This window comes from Littorina saxatilis, linkage group LG15 (assembly GCF_037325665.1).
Source record: "Littorina saxatilis isolate snail1 linkage group LG15, US_GU_Lsax_2.0, whole genome shotgun sequence".
In the NCBI taxonomy this organism is placed as follows: domain Eukaryota; kingdom Metazoa; phylum Mollusca; class Gastropoda; order Littorinimorpha; family Littorinidae; genus Littorina; species Littorina saxatilis.
This window is the reverse complement of record NC_090259.1, coordinates 20,193,953-20,213,589: the sequence shown is the minus strand read 5'-3', so window position 1 is coordinate 20,213,589 and position 19,637 is coordinate 20,193,953. Positions and strand designations below refer to the sequence as shown.

At 39.5% G+C, this 19,637-nt stretch overlaps 1 protein-coding gene across 1 annotated transcript in view; it reads left to right on the top strand.

Moving 5' to 3' along the window:
- LOC138948785 (uncharacterized) overlaps positions 1–15,012 on the top strand; it is a 29,469-nt gene extending 14,457 nt beyond the window's left edge. Inside the window, exons 5-8 of the mRNA XM_070320396.1 lie at positions 697–1,140; positions 2,404–2,811; positions 4,106–4,275; positions 4,686–15,012. Of these exons, the coding sequence (XP_070176497.1) occupies positions 697–1,140; positions 2,404–2,811; positions 4,106–4,275; positions 4,686–4,800 (1,137 nt within the window). The 3' untranslated portion in view covers positions 4,801–15,012. The remainder of the gene's footprint in view (positions 1–696; positions 1,141–2,403; positions 2,812–4,105; positions 4,276–4,685) is intronic.
- Positions 15,013–19,637: the final 4,625 nt, after the last annotated feature.

The window sequence follows — 19,637 nt, the reverse complement described above, 5'->3', positions numbered from 1 at the left end:
GCTGAGTGGGTTCCAATGTGATTACACAAGTACGGATCGTGCGTCCATGAAATGTAGAGTGCTGGTAGAACAATGTACTATGTCACAATGTATTCAAAATTGGCTACAGTAAGTGTGTTCACAGTAAACACTTATGTGTTGTTTAGAGTGTAGCCTGCTTCCCGCGATCTTGTTGTAATCTGCCTGCAATCTTGCTGTAAGCTTGCCGAGAACTGGCTGCAACCATCTCGCAATTTGACTGTAACATTGCTGCGATCTTGCAGTAACTTTTCTGCAATCTTGCTGTAATTCTACCGCGATCTATGTGCAATGATGTTGCGGCAATTGTACTGTAATTTAACTGCTTTCTTGCTCGTGCTTGACGGCGACCGTGTAACTTGCTGCGAACTTGCTGCACCCTACCCGTGATCTTGTCGCAAATCTCTGCATTTTTGGTGCACACTGCAAAGTTAACATTCAACTTCAAGCCAAAAATGGCGCCTTTCATAATTTAAACGTCGGCCTGAAAGTTCATTGCAAAAGCAAACTAAATTGTATGAAAACAATCTGCAAGATAGCCGTGGTTCTCCCTCAAGGTCGCTGCAGGTTTTCTTTTCTTCATTTAGTGACAAGGAATATCCTGCAAACAACAGAAAGCGATTGATTAGAAGAAAAAACCACGAGAGTAGAAGCATTAATATCATGCTTTTGTTGCAGGAGCAGAAACAAAGTCATCGCAAGACTAAGCGAAAACGTCCACCAGTTGCCTCCCAGACGGATGTTAGTGACACGGCAGTACTCCAAATAGACGTAACCACAGTGAAAGATCAGTTGCAAGAAAAGACAAGCGTTTGGTACCCAGGCCTCCTGCATCAAAGCTATTTACCGTCATCAGTTTTCACTGTGACCAAACATAATGACATCAAAGGTCCTCATGATGATGATAACATGCCTTGCCCTGTCAAAGATAATATTGATTCCATGAACATTCTTGCAGAAAAACTCGAAGATGGACAGACGACCCTTTCGTTAGAGGATCAGCTGTCAATTTCACCTCGAAGTTCTGTTTCAAGCTGGCAAGACAGTGACTACAGGGATGAACTAACCCAAGAGTTGGTGCTGCAATCCCTTTTGCTGCTCTGCAAGACAGGTCAACATGAGGTATGCATTGATTCTTGCGTTCGTAACTCTCCTTTTTGCTACCCATATCTTCTTTGTGTGGTTTGTTTTTCTCTCCATTTATCTGCACCTTTTGTCATGTTTGCTGTCACCCACGGACATAAAAGGGTAGTCACCTTTCTATGCTTGTGGGTCTCACCCCCTCCCTACATGTTCACTTGTTCTACCGAAGTGCACAGTTACAAAATAAAGGTTTAGTTTAAAGTGATAACCAATGAATACCAATTTAGGTAACTAATACCAATTAGTAAGACGCTGTCACAGGTTTGAAGGTACAAAATATGTAATATACGTAAGCGGCAATTTTTGTCATGATAAGTCACTATACATTTACTTGCGATGCTGTAAAAGAGAGATTGCAATGCTGTCCCTTTACTCTTCTCGTTGTACACCCCCTGACAGTGTGCATAATCGATACAGGAACACGCTTAACTATAGTCTCTTCCAGCGAGACTCCTTGGTCAAACGAATACTAATGTAACCCCTGTACTTACACTCACTATTGTCGCATCGTGTATTGCTTTATTATATCGTGGTTATCTTACCGCAGTAACTTATCTACCCGTTTTGGGACACCTTGGTTTGCTTTTGTGAAATTATTTTCATTCATAGGTAATAAGACGGCATATACATGTAACGGCAAATTGATCAATAATAAGATATTCGAGACGGCTTTTACATTTAGACTCGAGTGCGCGATATCACTTTCATAATATCTCTGGTTGTACTAAAAGTCTGGATTGAGCAACAATCGAGTTAAAAGCGTACATGGATTACACTGAGACCAACTTGAAATACTCATGACAGCATGAAGCCAAAATTCTTGAAGTAATGGTTTGTTTGTTTGTTTGTTTGTTTGTTTGTTCGGTTGTTTGTTCGTTGGTGTTGTTTCTCTTAATGTTTTGGGGGGGTTAGTTTTGTTGTTTGTTTGTTTTTTCCTGTGTGTAAATGTCATTCAGTCGACCTCATGAGCTTAGCATGTCTTTTGTCTTTCACAGCGGACTCTACCCATGGCAGTTGCCATCGACAGTGTCTGATCGATCCTACCGGTAATTGTTTTAAAAGTTGCAATTTGGGCAATTTGACCAATCATTGAATGGGTTTCATTTTAAACCCCAACTTCATTCAACAACAAGTACACTTAGTTTTGAGTTCTCCGCTGTGATTCATAAAACATGTTTTTGTCTTTCTCAGTTTCAAAGTTAATTCGAACGTGTGACCATAATCGTCAATCCTCCATTCCAGGCAATGTTCATCATCTCGCAGTTCAACTACAGAGCCTATCTCAACGAGCCTACTTACGCCGCAATGGTAGTAGGGTTCCCCAGACCAGTGGACTTGAAGCAATATAACAAACACAGAGGGGATTTTGACATTCTCATCATTCACAAGCAATACGGTGTACTGGTTGGTGAAGTGAAATCGATTGGGAATAACTTTGACACTATCTCCATGTCTGAGGAACAGCAAGAAGCGATGGTGGCGAAACGAATCCAGCAGTCGATAAAACAGCTGGACAAGGCTTGTGAAGTTTTGAGTCATTTGATGTCTGATCTTGATACGCGCCCGAGAGTGCTGAAAACAGTGATGTTACCCTGCATCAGCAAACGTCAGCTACAGCGAGTGTTGGATGGCTCACCGCAGCTCAAAATGGTATGGAAGGGTCTTTGACTATTTGTATGGTCACGTTTTAAGAGTTGGAAGGAGAACGTGATTACTTTTATTCAGAAGGAGGGAAGGTTTACTGACGTGTGCATAGTTTAATTAGTCGCGCAGTCGACAGACAGTTTTGTTTTATCATAAAACAAAATCAAATTGTCCGAGCAGGTTGGAGATCAAAACTGGGCACTGCTTTGGTCAGATAAGGATAAACTAGAGTTGTTGTTTTTTGTTGCCCCTCAACTGTATAGCCTCTGATGACCCTCACATAAAGGTGTAAGTTTGGTTCACCTCAATGGTCTGTCAAAGTCACAGGGGGCCATCCGTCCGTTAAAAACGAGAGCACAATGTTTTGACTTGGGACTTTGGTTATGATTATTTGGTACTAGATCACTCAAACTTGGCTATTCTTATAGCCTTTTGTCATCCTGATATTGTCACAAAGTTTAAACGATCGCCATTAAATTTCAAGATCACAGCTTAAGTGCAATCCCCATTTACGAGCTTGGAAAATTGAGCCCAAAAGGTTTAAGTTTGTACAAATGTATTAGTATTGTGAAGGCGATGTTATTAAGCGTTTTTGTTCAAAATGCGTTTGTATACTGAAGTAACCAATGTGACATAATACGCATATTTGTGGATGCCAGATTTGTCTAGAGTAGTCCCGATAAAATCGCGGAACCACCAGGGTCCTGTACAGAGACCCAAAACTGTGGTTGTTGTAGAAGGGGTTGTTATAGATACAGAGGGGAGACAAAAGTGATGCATACTCGAGGTCGACAAACAACAAACTGAAATTTGGAGCGTCGCGCAAAACTTCTCTTCGTCGGAACTAAACAATGGAGCGTCACAAAATGTCCCATGGTGACACTACATGATTTGACCTTTTCGTCCGAGACATTTAGTCAACTATAGTCAAATATAAGTAAAGGAACAAAGGACACAAAACTAATAACCAAAAGTCCAAAGGTCTGAGGCAAGTAAATTATTTGTTTTATCAATTTGTCTTTTGGGTGATCCAAATGTACCGCTCTAAATTTACGTCTTCCAATATGCATCACTTATGGCACCACCCTGTTTAGTCCCTTTAGTCTTTCGCAGATTGACACAGGTATCATTTACAAAACTGGTTCTACCAAAATATCCCAGTCTGTGCATAAACCAGCCGTGATGTAGATTTGTGGTGTGCTTTTAACCCCCTTATTAAGCCTGGATGGATCCATGGCGATTTACGAACTAGGAAGCGTATCTTTAAACAGCGAACTAAATGTTTGTTTTATATTGACAGGATCTGGGCGAGTGTCTGAAGCTCTATGGTGGTGAAGATCCCAGTAGTCTGTGTCTCACGTCTGATGACGTCACTGACCCGACAGACTGGTGGCAACAGCGGATGGTACAAAGACAAAGTGACCGTGGCGCAGCGATGAAAGGCGATGTCTACCTGGACCTCGTTTCGCGGTAAGGATAGAAGCAATTCTGGTAAACTGATGATATTGAAAATTTGAAGCTCTTCTGAGTGACCCTAACTTTAACCATAAAACCAATCTTTTTGGACAACGTTTGTTTCTGTGAGTATGGTACTTCAGTGAAGCAAATTTGATATATATCAAAGTCCCAACAGTGCAACCGTCCGTGAAAGATTGGTCCGAAAAGAGCGCTCACAGAAAAGAGTTCGTGAAATGAGAGAAGTGCAAAGTGCAACCCCCCCCCACCCCTTCTTCAGCCCGCATTATTTGGTATTATGCAAAAGTTTAATATGTATTTGAAACATCCAAGAAAAAAGAATCCAATGAAGTGACGAAGGTCATTTCTTTTTCTCATCAAACGCTCCAGAAACGTTATTGCATCGGCAGTATTTACTGTTGCAGATTTGCCGGCCCAGCAACCACAGCAGAACCCTGTTATCAACCGGCATCCGGACAAGAACGAGAATCAACCCCAGAACCAGTTGAGATGGAAGACGTTGCTGTAGAGTTGCCGTAATCGGGAACAACATATGTATGCACAAGTTCCTGCATTGGCCCGCAAGGGTAAACAGTACTGTTTTGCCAGCTTGTCAGATCTCCGATTACAGGAACCAGTTTGGATGTATGAAGAAAACAATGGAGCTGCCACGTCAGGTGCAAAACATCCCCTTCAAGACACACGGGTTGCAATTTGCCGCAAGGATCGCATGGCCCTGGCAAAACAGTACTGTTGTTCCATCTGGTCACATCTCCCATAACGCGAAATGACGCTTACTTGTGATCCGTCAGGTGTGTGTGAGTGTGTGAATACGAATACGAATACGAATAAACTTTATTGTCATGAAACGTAGTGTTTATAAGGCACGGGAAGATACATAACCAAAATGATTTCATTGTTTCTTTTTTTGGAAGCAATTATGTACAAATTCTCCCAATTTAGTTTGTACATTGTCTACTTGCAAACGTTGACTTGGTACATCATATGAATATATAGTCGATTAATTTCACTCATGAAAGATTTTCGTAATTGGTTGTGATCTATGCAGTTATCTAGAAAATGTATTTCATCTTCTGTTACTCCACATGTTTCACATAATCTATTTTCCCTTGGTGTATTGCTGTATTTACCAGTTTCAATTTTCAGGTCGTGGGCACTTATTCTTAGTTTACACTAAATGTCTGTGTGTGTGTGTGTGTGTGCGTGCGTGTGTGTGTGTGTGCGTGCGTGCATGCGTGTGTGTATGTGTGTGTGTGTATGTGTGTGTGTCTGTGTGTGTGTGGTGGCTTTAATATTGTTATGAAGAAAAGAAAATCGACGAGCTGTCTACATATTCAGTGCAAAGGAAAAGCACGTTTAATTATAACTGTGATGTACAAGGTCGCTTTTATGTTTTTGTTTTTAAATCACGTGTTCATGCAGAGCTGCACATATTCTACAGCGCTTTTCACCAGTTTAAATGAAGCGGTCATTTAATTGTATATTTTATTATATACTGAGTGTGTGTACGTCCCCTTCTTTTTTGATCCCACAATCGCAATGTCTGTCTGTCTGTCTGTCTGTCTGTCTCTGTCTCTCTGTCTCTGTCTGTCTGTCTGTCTGTCTCTCTCTCTCTCTCTCTCTCTCTCTCTCTCTCTCTCTCTCTCTCTCTCTTTTTGGTTGTAGTATTTTGGGATATTTCCGAGAAAGGAGACCGAGTATATCCCAAGAAATGGAGAGATTCAATACTATTGACTCATAAAAAAAGATGACGCAAATGATGTATGTACATAATTTCAGCGGTATTTTCTTGTGTAATGTTATAAGTAAACTGTACCAGTTCTATCGGAAGCAGCAGATTAAAAGACTGAATTGAACTAAATAATATAACTGGAGAGTCTTAAAAACGGTTACTCCACCATTCATCACATGTTTGTTTTGTTAGCCGCAATGCAAAGACAGATTGTAAATAACCGTAACCATAAGTCTGATTTTTTTATTTTGTTTTTTTCAGTTTGATTCTATATCAAGAAAATAGTTATGGCCTGTTTTGATGAAAACAAGGAAGTGAGGGAAATGTATCATTGTATGTGCGAAGATGTTAAGGCCTAGGACGGGAAGTATTAACATGATTTTTGTCGTTAATTCGTGTACATATTTTGACATTTACTTTTCAACAAAATGAAGTTTTCAACTTGCATACCAGGACCTGGAAAACAAAGCTTAATAAAAGCAGTATTCATCATTTTAAGTAAATTTTACAAACTTGAACATGATTTACTGCATCTATATTGTTTAAGTTGTTTGGTTTCCAGATCGGTTAATCGCACATGGGAATGTTCTTGATAATTGAGTAGCAGGTTTAACTTCATCACACCAGACCCATCGTTATAAGCTTGTGCGATTAACCGTTCACAAGTGCTAAACTGAAGTCCAGAATATACATGGGAAGGGATGTAGCTCATACCATACCATATAAACCATGTTAGCAATCATTTGATTTATTGTGGCACTCTAAGTGGGTAGCACAAGTGCTTGTTATGTCATAAAAATGTTCAACTTTTCAGTATGCGAATTATTAAAGGAGATATAACTTATATCCGTCCCTGCGTCCTGTACGCACTAAAAGCAAAAAACACGTACTGGAAATTTGTGGAGGGGGTCCCGGGACGCACTAAGCTTAAAAAGGGCGGGTCCCGGGAAGCACTAAACTATTTTCAGTACCAGTACCAATGCTAATGTGTGTTAGGGGCTCACAGCCACATCGGACATAGACGGATATTTTGTCCAAATGTCCCATACATTTTTCATGCAAAAGGACATATGTCCTATTGTTTTTGTCACAAAGTGGTCATTGTCCGATTATGCTTTCATTTGATCCGGACATTGTCAGTACTTTTTAATTTACAGTATATTGATTTGCTATTTTATCGATGTTTTGCGAAGCGATGTGTCTCTTCAAGCAGACAAAAGTTGGGGAGACTTGATGTGCTTTTTAGAGAAGAGCTTCCAAGGGTCGCAAATCTGAATGCTCAAAGCCGGTTGACAGTTGTCCTATCACTTTTTGCATTGTCCAGGACATTTGTCCTATGCCACCTCTTATGGATGTGAGCCCCTAGTGTGTGTGTGTGTGTGTTTGTGTCTCTGTGTGTGTGTAGTACACGAGGGATTTGGGGCCCCTTGACTGTCAACTTCGCGTTTTTTCTCTCAAAAAAACAACATGCCGCCAAACCGAAAATTATTATGTGCTAGAAAAAGCCCTGAAGCGTTTGTACTTCAAATCTCTGCCCTCATCGGCGGCTAGTACCACTGTAACTGAGCTCCCTCCGGCCTCTGAGCAGCCAGAACCAGATGAAACCGTCGCTCTAGAAAGTGAAACTTTGCCCCCTCCCCCACCCTCGCGCGTGGCTTCGTTTCGAGCTGGCCGACTTCATTCCAGTATGTGTTGCACGACCCAAAGAAGCAACTGATGTATTGCACGAAATGTCAGCAAACAGGCAAGTCAAACTCTTTTTCTGTTGGCTGTTCAAAATTTCGAAAATCGGCGCTAACGGATCACCAAGAAACTTGCCGGAAAAAAGTCCTATTGATTAATTTTTGTTCGGGACAAATGTCCTATCACTTTTTGCATTGTCCAGGACATTTGTCCTATGCCACCTCTTCTGGATGTGAGCCCCTATTGTGTGTGTGTGTTTGTGTCTCTGTGTGTGTGTAGTACACGAGGGATTTGGGGCCCCTTGACTCTTGGGACGCTCTAAAACTCCGTTGAGGGGGTCCATGGACCCTCTAAAAATGAATAGTGGGGGTCCCGGGACCCTCTAGGTGGGGCGTCCGTGGGGAGCCGTTTGGGTAGTGCGTGTGTGTGTGTGTGTGTGTGTGTGTGTGTGTGTGTGTTTGCAGTTATATTGTCAACAACTATGGCTAAACCGAACTGATTTATAGGAGCCTGAACGCTTGCAGACGGCACTGTGTGCAACTTTATTGTTTTATTTAATGATGTAAGTTGTATATTTAAACCATTGACGTAGTTATCTGTTGTGTGTTGCTATTTCTAGTAATGTTGAAGGTACACCCTGCCTTTCGTTAACCCTCAGTTTTTGATCCGACACCGCCTGACTTTTACATACTGCACAAACACCCTTTCGTTTGAACGCTGACCACCAGAGAACACCCTATATTTCAAAGAAGTTATTTAGACCTAACTTTTAAAATCTAGACAATAAATTGACAACTTGTGAGACAAGCATTGTTAAAACACTAAGAATATTTTGATCGTGAAAAAGTCAGCATAGTACAATTCGAAGATATGAAAGTAGGGAGCCAGGATGAAGGTCAAGCGAGATGGGTGAATGAGCTGACTGGTGAGTGTAATTATAAGATGCAGCTCTTTTCATTTGATGACGGGGAAGTAGGCTACCGAAAACCATGCAAATTTATGAGGTAAATCGACTGAAATTTTAAACATGTGATGCTGTTTGTTGTGTGTCTTGTAGATTGGATAGTGCGCGCATAAAAAAACCGATCTGCCGCAACAGGGCTACTATTACATCATATGAGCTGCATCTTACCGTTTCTAATCAGAGGGTGTTTCTGCAAATCGCTGCAGTTTCTTTGAAGTCACCCGCCACTGTGTTTGAGTCACTACCAGTCAATTGTTGTATTTCAGATTCAGAGGCACACAGATCTAGAGTCGATTTGAAAACACAAACGACCCAATAGGTCATGTAGGAAGGCTGAACGGGTGTGTGCATGGTTAACGTCATCCTGACCTCAGGTCAAAATAGGTTCGGCTCATTCTCTCCCTGACAGGATGCCTTGGTTTTCCTTGTCTGGCGAGGAAATCGATTTTTTTTTTTTACATATTTAGATCTTTTCGTAATGTGTTATGGATGTAAGCAGATTCGCGATCGTCGATAATGATTTTTCATTTTTAAATTACAAAGGAATTGATATGTAAGACAGTTTCAAGCGAGCTATTTTTCGCGGCTGTATTTACTGTGCAAACAACTCTAAATATGGCAAAAGTGTCACGTGATAATCAATCGTTTGGTTTCGGCGCTCGCTGGAGCAGACGATTTTTTTTCTGTAACCAGTGGACAGTGATGAAACCATATATTACGGTCTCCTTCCGGCAACTGTCCCAAAATTTCGACTTGTTTTGACCTTAGAACGATGTCTTTATCGTAACTGTGAAGAACAGAACGGAGATCACTGTCGAAGTCGGCCAATCTGCAATCATTTTCGTCTCCCGAACACTGATCTCAAATTTAGATCAGTGCTCGCGAAAAACATATGGGAGATAACTCTGTATTCTTGTTTTGATAGATTCGCGTAGGACTGTAGCGTCCGGTCAGAGAGAAAACTGGCAATAGCCGTGGAGCGATGCTAATCAGAATGGGTTAACGTGTGCTAAATAGCTATACTAGTGATATGTTAGTATCATTTAATGTTGTTGGACGCTATTGCGAATGTGTTCCATCAGGTTAATATAGCTATTTTATTGAAAATATGTCATCGTTCTGTAAACCTCCTGTGAGGGGAAGTGGGTCTTTAAACTTAACACTGACAATGACAATGTGAGACCAGTCACTTTATCAGCTTTTCTTCTTCTTCTTTTTACAACTATGTTCCGCTCAAATGCCAAGGACGTGATTTTTTCCAGCTTGAAAGATGAAACATTTACAATGACATTTAACGTCAATGTATATTTTTTATTATATGTCTCGTGTGTCATAATGTGCACATTTCCAGTGAATGCGTTCTTACTGCGTAAACTCCCGTGAGCACTGGCTGACATATGTTAGTCATGTAAACACATGAGAAAAAATAGAACGTTCGTGCTGGTTTCCAGAGACGGTGATTATTGCTGAGAGTCTCTCAAATTACAGCATAGCAAGCATTCTAAAACTGTCAATCGCGTTTGCAAGACTAGCAGAAATGTACACCAGTTGTCAAACTCAAGTGTAAAATTGGCATAACTTGTATTACCAATAATGTATGTGTATGCATGCACATTAATGCATTTTTTGGTTTGTAAATCCACAAAAGTATTACAGGTGTTGAAACTCTTTAACGGAAAATTGCACAATATCTTAACTAACATTTGTGACGATCCGAGGTTTCCCCTAAAGTACGTCTCAGTTTTAAGCATACGATCTGGACAGTTTCAAAGCAATCCACCAGATTATTACTGAAATATAGCGCATTTTGTTATGGTAACCCTCAAAATTGACGCAAAAACTTCCCGTTTTCGACCGCTCATGTGTTCGATACTTGCACCAGTATGAATGTCAGAACAAAATAAATATGCAAATTACAGAAGGAAACGACCCTTCTGTGTAGATAATTTGATGAACTTTTTCCTCTTATGTAAATGTTGCCAAGTTGTGACTATTCTGAATTGTGGTCGAGTTTAATAGGTTACCTTCTTGTTTGTCAGGTCTACCCGTATTTGAGCAGCAGTCAAGTGGCCCATGTAAAATAAATCTTTGATTCGAAAATGTCAAATTAAGTGCCTTCGTAACTTTGAATGATATGTCACGGGAATAAATGTATTTGTTGGGTTACGGAAATGTCGCAATAACTCTTCTGCTACGTTTTGTTTACATATTGAAAGACGTAGGAGGTGGAATAATATTACATATTTGGCAGTATGTAAAACATGAATTCTTGTTTATTCTATTTTTGTGATGGTATGTATATAGCGGAGGTAATAATGGAGAACTTCAGTTGACACGATTATACATTAGACGGCCCTGAATGTTTCATTTCATTTTTACAATGACGTGGGCTTTTGCTTGAATGATATGCGGTAGTCATGTAGCTTTGATATCCTATTTGAATTGTTCACTGCACTTTGTATAATATCTGCCAAGAGGTATTGTTGATGCATGATGTGTATTTAGTGCTCGCAAATGGTGACGGTGGTGTTGGTGATCATGTGGGGGTATGAGAGCTGGGGGGTGGGGATTGTGGTGGGTAGGGTTGCAGGACAGGTGAGATTGGGAGGGATTGGGCTGGGGATTACATGTGTTTTAAATCGATGAAGGTTTAATGCCATACGCCATTGAGATGCATTATAAATGGAAATACCTATTTCTCTGATGATATGTATATACTAATACAGAGGTTACTGTGATCGAATACACTGGCCTATTTTTTCGTGTCCATAGTAACCGATTGGAACAAGCTTTCTGAAAGACAATTCATGCTTAAACTGGATTGTTTAAAAATCCTTTCTTGTCGGTTTTAAAACCGATGACTACCCAGGCTGAAATAATGTTTTTAATGCAAATTACGACTCTAATCAGATTTTTATGTAGTTTTATATCTTGTTAATTTGCCAAAATGGCAAGCCCTGCCGTTGCAAACCGAGACAGCACTTATGATACTTTTTAAAATTATAATCTCGTACTTGTTCATTCCAGCTTACCATGCTATTTTACAAGTGTAATGTAATGGTAGCGCCCGTTGTAATCTGTGTGTGTGTGTGTGTGTGTGTGTGTGTGTGTGTGTGTGTGTGTGTGTGTGTGTGTGTGTGTGTGTGTGTGTGAACGTACTGTGTGTGTATATGTGTGTGTGTGTGTGTGTGTGTGTGTGTGTGTGTGTGAACGTACTGTGTGTGTGTGTGTGTGTGTGTGTGTGTGTGTGTGTGTGTGTGTGTGTGTGTGTGTGTTCGACATAAAGGTTGTACTTAATACTGTTAAAGGGATACTCGCAGGCAAAAGGATCAAATTGTCTCATAAGCTACACAGCTACGGTTTGGGTTTGTCATTATGCCACCATACACCAGGAATGCCTATTCATTATTGTTTAAAACGCACAGTTATTTAGAGGTTAAGCGCCTTGCTTGGAGACCTGACCTTACCTTGTCATTATTTTACTGGTTAAATATGAAGCATAGAATGAGATATCAGTTTGAAAAGCGTATTGTTGAATCTGTAAATAGATTGTTGCACATTTCCAGCCTTTTAAAATAAATTTTTTAAATGTTTTGTTTATCGTAGAATCATATTTTTCTGATGCACTTGACCAGACTATATTGATTTTAACACTTACTGTCTTTGTTGTCGTTTCCGTCCTACTCAAGTTTCGTCTTTGAGATCGTTTAATCTTGCACGCTTTCGTCAGAGTACAGATTTGAAATCACCCAAGAGCTATATAGTTCAGTTGTTGGGTTGAAATGATGACTTCGCTCACGAAAAATGCATTTCGAATAGTGTTAGAACGTTCAATGATTCGAATCTTAACAGCGGTTAGGTAGTCTATCGAGACGGTATAATCTCCAATGAACACTGTTTTTGTTAGCACTATACAATGCGTTTTTGCCCCGCACAGCATGAAATGTCCACGCGCTCGTTGGATTACGGATTTGAATTGCTCAATCCAACGGGTTTCTAGCAATATTTTTAAAGCGAATCAGAGCGTTTGTTATGTGATTTTGTTTCTTTTATCAAGTGTTTTTCGGTAAACCGATTTAATGCCAGTAATTTCCATGTGCCTGAGTACTTTTACAGTAGGGTTCAAATACAGAAACGTGAGTTTCAACCCTTCCTTTTAACCGAACAAAATTGCCAAAGTTCAGGAAGTATCAACATGTATTTGTTGAATACACTAAGAAAAACACAAACTTGTGCGAATTGTGTGTGCAGGAAAAACAGAATACAATGAATTTGAGACAAACAGTTGAAAACAACCATGTGTTGTGAAGTTTATAGACAGTCTGTATATGATACGTTTGCAGGTATAGCTGACCTCTAACGAATTTATATACCGCCTTTGCTCTAAAAGGATCTTACTTAATGTTCTTAAGTAAAATATCTCTGATACGAAACATGCTCCTCTCTAATGTTAATAAGTCTCTTCATTATACACTTCAAAGTCACAGAGCAAGGTTCATTTCTACAGATATAGCTAACTTAGTATTATGATGAGTTTGACTGCTGGAAGTCAAGAAGCTTTATTATTGAGAATAATTTCCGAGGTCCCTAATACAAGGTCCGCTGTATGATTGATGGTATTTATTACGTCCGTGTCAATTATTTATTCCCAAATGAAAGGAGCAAAAATGTATTATGACATTTTTTTTACAGGATGGGAAGATAAATTACAAGGTGAGGTTGATTGGAAATTATGTTTTAAGTATGTAACGAACATTTCTGAAGTCAGCCTAATGGTTTCAAATCCGAGTTTTGCATAGGATTTTGGCAACAAATGTGGTATTAAAACAGATGGGTGTAGTCGAAGACGTGATGTGTCATTTATGCCGAGATGAAAGGGCTGGTAGTCAACATTGTTTGTGGACGTACGTGTCATTACGTACGTTTATTTGTGAACGAGTTGTTAAATTATGTTAAAAAAAATTGTCACAATGTTGAGAACATTTCTTTCAATGAAAAGTTTGTTTTGTTTGGGTAGTGATCAATATTTTAAAAGTAGTTAAAGGCCCAGTCTGCCTCAAATGGTTTACAGAACGATTTAAATCTTCTCGCGAAAAAAGCAGTTCTAACCTTATGGAACTCACTTGCAATAGCCTTTAACAGTGTTTGTTCTGTGTGTAAAAGCCTGACAGTGTCTGTGACCAGAAACTGATGGTTTACGTGAAGCTGTGTGTGCCTTTAAGGTTTTGATTTTACAATATCAAATTCCAATTGTTTTATTTAGAAGTGTAAGTAGGCAAAAGTTGTTCCTACACTGATAGCATTTAAAAGAGATTTGAGAAAAAAGTGTTTGATAGAAGAATATTATTTAAGTAAAACGAATTTTATGTTTAATACATTTTTTCTAGAGTGATATTCATTTAAACCTCTGATATTGTCAAATGATTGATTGTTTTCTGCTTTTGGTCGGACGTAAGGACGATGTTTTTGGTGTCGATATAGAGTCTAGAAGATTGGGTTTTGGAGTTAATATGAGGTTGATGTTTTTTAGTTTGCATATGGATATAAAACATTTTGTGTGTCTGCATGTCGCTAGTTAATTTAAGAAAGATAAGGATGATTATATGTTGTTCCTTACTATTTGTTTAATCCATGATTAGGAATTATGCAGAGAACAGGATTTAGTTGCTGTTAGCATTATTACATAAGTATTTTTATGGAAAGATAAGAAAGGAGAACCTTTGACCCAGTCCGGACAATGGGATTACCTTTCAGCTTGGTGTCTTTAACATTCGTTCATGAAATTGTCCTGCAAAATGTGCCAATTGTTTTCACTTTTGCAAAATTCGGAATTTGAATCACAATAGTGATTCCATTGTACTCTCTATTGCCTCCTGTGTCCGAAAATATATGGTATTGATGTTCTTGGTTGAAAATGTTGCTTACAAATACAGAAAAAAAGTGAATTAATCGTTTTCTTTATTTTTGGAAAGAAGACACATACAATTAACTTTCGCCTATTCCTTATCAAGTTCTGATATGTGTGGTTAAGTTATGTGTACTGATGTGTACTTTTATGTGCCTATGCGTTCTGAGATTGTTGTTTTTATGTGAAGTTATACACAAGACAATAGAAACATTTCTGTTTGTAACATTCAGACAATTAAGTTCTATTGAATTGAATTGAATAGATTAAAGAAATGTATAGTTTTATGGTCAGGTGTTCAATGTTGAAAATATGCTTAAAATTAAGACATTAGTTGAATTGAAATATGCTTCAAACGTCCCACTTCTAAGCTTTTTTTCAGCTGACTAATGGTTAACCACCAAAAAACACCGTCATATCGAGTCAATAAATATTCATATGATTTTTTTTTCCAGGTTTTTTTTTCTCTCTTTTTCTGCGTGCATGTCCGTGTACGTACGCATCAGCGTTCTTGTTTAGTTTTTGAATTGAGTGTGTGTTGCATGGCTGGTAGACGTCACGTGTGTGCCATTTTAATATCTTTGTTTCTTGCAAAATACGACTTAAACTCTTTCTCGACAGCCTCAAACAAAAAGTTGACATATTGTTAAAATCAATAAATAAAATGTTTAATCAAGTTGTACATAATACATAGATTTTTCAGCTTCGCGTATCAGGTGTGTACTTTGCATTGCATTTTAGATTGCACTTTTTATGGTAGGCCGTGTTGTCAATGTGACAAATGGATTTGTACATAATTTTGTATTGGAGTTATGTGACGCAGGTGTATACAATTTCATGGGCCACAAACTTTGAGTAGGCACCGCACAGTAAAATATCACTCGTGGAGTGCAGTGCTGTCATGTGTGAGATGTGACCAATCAGAGAAGAGTATTAACTGAGGTCGCGTTTTATAGACCGTAGACAGGCAGAGCTTTACAGACCGTTGAAGGGATAAGACGGGTCTCTTTTTGGTAAAGTTTCTCACCGGGCGCTGGAGGTCGGTTGGTACGACTCGTGCCGCGGAATTGAAATCGTAGGATTCAACTGCTGTGTTTACAGGTATTTATTGAATTGTATTTTGCTCGGAGATATTATTTTGCTCGGAAATATTGACTTGAGAAATGACCGGGAGAGTCATGTGTGAATTGGCTGAAAAGCGTGCGCTGTTGTCAGCCATTGTTGAAAAGAGAATGTTTACATGTTTTTCGGAAATGAAGTCGCTTATGAGTGAGCGGGTGTATATACTGTAACCGCATAAGTTAGTTGACGGTAGTGATAAAGAACGGCAGTATTATTGAGTAGAAAAGTTTATTCAGGTATGGAGACTTATGGTAGTTTAAACTTTTGTATTTTAGCATCCCGGGCTGAGTGGGTAGCCGCGGAAGTGGGGAGACGAGACGGGAGGTTCCGCCTTTGCGTCCTGAGCCGTGAGTTTCGGGGGCGCAGGAGGGAGTCAGCGTGAAGCGCTGAAGAACGGGGACCCCGTCCCATTCCACCACGCGAAGACAGTTTGCGTGGGTGGTGTGGACCAGGGCGTGTCACTGTATTGTGTGAGTACGACTGGAAAGACGTAACCGGCGAGAGAGCTGTGTGGAGATAAGTTCCCCAAGTTAACAAACACGAGACGTAGAGCGTTCGTGACTTTTTATCTGTGTGTAACAGAAATGACAATTGACAGAAGTATTGCCTGAGACAATGACTTCGTGTGTAGTGGGGCAGACAGGCTCCCACGGAACAAAGCTTGAAGTGTTCTACGTGTGTGCACGTGATTTATAGACTGCATGAGAAAGTAACATGTGTGTATTTCTGTGCAGCTAGATTTCTGTATATTGACAGAAATAGAAACTTTTATGTTGAGTGAGAGTGATTTGTAGAATGCATGGGAAATAATATGTTTATGTTGTGTTGATTGAATATTTCAATAGAGGAACAGGGGCAAAGGGCCGTAACCGTGTTCTTGTCTTTGTGCCTGGTTGGAGTGTTGTGTGTGTGTGGGAAGACTAGGCAGTAAACAGAGAGAAGCACGCACAATTTCTGATAGGAGTAAATATACATACAGACATACACACGAAAATTCCAGCCGTAACAGTCAATGTGTAAGTAAAAGAAATAAAAACATAACAAGTCGCGTAAGGCGAAATTACTACATTTAGTCAAGCTGTGGAACTCACAGAATGAAACTGAACGTAGTCCGCCGCTAGTGCAAAAGGCAGTGAAAGTGACGAGCCTGTTTGGCGCGGCAGCGGTTGCGCTGTGCTTCATAGCACGCTTTACTGTACCTCTCTTCGTTTTAACTTTATGAGCGTGTTTTTAATCCAAACATATCATATCTATATGTTTTTGGAATCAGGAACCGACAAGGAATAAGATGAAATAGTTTTTAAATCGATTTCGGAAATTTAATTTTGATCATAATTTTTATATTTTTAATTTTCAGAGATTGTTTTTAATCCAAATATAACATATGTATATGTTTTTGGAATCAGAAAATGACGAAGAATAAGATGAAATTGTTTTTGGATCGTTTAATAAAAAAATAATTTTAATTACAAGTTTCCGATTCTTAATGACCAAACTCACTCATTAGTTTTTAAGCCACCAAGCTGAAATGCAATACCAAACCTCAGCCTTCGTCGAAGATTGCTTTGCCAAAATTTCAATCAATTTAATTGAAAAATGAGGGTGTGACAGTGCCGCCTCAACTTTTACAAAAAGCCGGATATGACGTCATCAAAGGTATTTATCGAAAAAATGAAAAAAACGTCCGTGGATATCATACCCAGGAACTCTCATGTCAAATTTCATAAAGATCGGCTCAGTAGTTTAGTCTGAATCGCTCTACACACACACACACACACACACACACACACACACATACACCACGACCCTCGTCTCGAGTCCCCCCTCTATGTTAAAACATTTAGTAAAAACTTGACTAAATGTACTTGTAAAAAAGATATATAACACAATGTGTCATTATCTAATATGTGTGTGTGTGTGTGTGTGTGTGTGTGTGTGTGTGTGTGTTTCTGTTTCTCTGTGTGTGTATGTGTTTGTGTGTGTCTGTATGCTTTTGTAGACTGGGTGTGAACGAGAGAAGACATTGCGCATGTTAGCTTGATGCGTGTCCTATTTGTAATGGGAAGTAATTTAAAAGAATTTATCTTTCTGTCATTGAGAATGAGTTGCTTCCCTTCCTTCATCCGTTGCGGCTTGGTGGCAGTCGTTGACTTCGTCTTCGTTGTCGTCGTCGGGAGAAAAAAACACTTTACTGAAATTCTTTGCAAGGTAGAAATTCAACAATAATAAGAATACAAATCATGCATGGAAATGATCATAATAATTAAGCTGATAATTATAAAAACAACCACCTGCTACTACTACTTGAAAATGACAATCGGTCATATAAATAGTGCACACATATTTTAGGCAAATAGGACATTTAAATTTACTCAGGTTAGAATCAAAATCAAAACAGCGCCACTATACGAATATTCGATTTTACACAGAAATGTTGAAATGAGTCGGAGAGGTATCGGCACATGTACAGACAGACTAATAAATAGCATCAGAAAACCGATCAATTTTTTCGTAATTCAATTTTGTAAATGATTACCAAGGAGATAGAATGATTGCATTTGGACCCTTTCCGATCTCACACGTACAGCCCGCAGGATTTTAAACCCATATCATAAAGACACCATCCTTCTCGCGCTAACCTTCCGTTTATGATCAGGGATATTAACAGCGTGCTATTGGTGGATTTGTAGCTTTGTCTGGTGCTAGAAGGAGGGTTTGAACTCCCCCCCCCAAAAAAAAAAAAAACAAAAAAAAAAAAATTGTAACAAAATTAAGACAAATAAAAATTGAGACGGGACCCACATTTCCGGGGAGTGACTGCTGTAGTTTGAAATGGGGTTTGTTCTCTTACATGTGGCATGCTTTTGCTCAGTGGCTTTAAACCAGTTGTAACTGAATGGGTGTCCAGCGCAGAGTTGTGTCCCTTGACGATACCTCTGTTTTTGTGTGTGTCAGGCATCTCGATGATCTCCACGATGGGACACGATTTCTTGTGATATTCAATACATTGCAACAGTATCGTCGATAGCAATAATCGACTAGAGTAGACCATGGACAAGCAATCCACCATCGAACTGGCTCACCCCGAGGGCAGAAGTAGGAATAGACCATTGAAGCGGGTGTTTGTTAAAGAAAAACTCACATTCAAGCGATCTGAATGCACCCTATAAACCATCGTTGAAGACCAAATGTTTCCCCAGGCTTGTGAGGTATTTTTGTGAAAAGTTTGAATCAGTCTGCAAGCATCATGTGAGAAGGAATTGAGTAAGTAGATATACTACAGTAAATAGATATTCATTGGAGTAGGAGTAAGATCAACGATTATTGCCCCCTTTGCTTCTTTACTGCAAGGGGTGTTTATTTTTCGGTAAACACCCAGCAACCAAACATAAAAACACCCAGCAACAAGCCCGAATCCTCGATAGCTCATGGGTTGAGAAGCTACACTTTGTGAGCACTACTTTTAGCGACCAAAAAGTTTCGAACGCTCGAATGCACGAAATATACATCTCTGGAGCAGACAACACAAACATACCGCATTTAAACTAACAACTACAGGTTTCAACACACGAAATCTAATACTTCTTCTTCTTCAGCGTTCGTGTCCCTCATAATCTTAGTCCTGTTGATGAAATCTTATACGAACATTCGACCTAGACACAATCATTTGTCGTAGTAAGCGTAGACATCCGGTCTGCTCCCCGCCTATTGGCCGATGTCTTCCGTCTTCGGGGGACTACGTGGGTTTAAATTTGGAGTTGGTCCTTCTCCTAGAGGAGTTTCCTTGCAGGGATAGTGAGCCTCCTCTGCCCTCGTTTTAATTTTGGAGTGATCTTCTCCTAGGACAGCTGCCTTCCAGGGTTGACGAGCCTGTCCTGTCCGGCTATTTAACCCATAGTTGGGGAAATCTTATACAAAATGCATAAGTTTGGTTGTTTTCTAAATCGAAA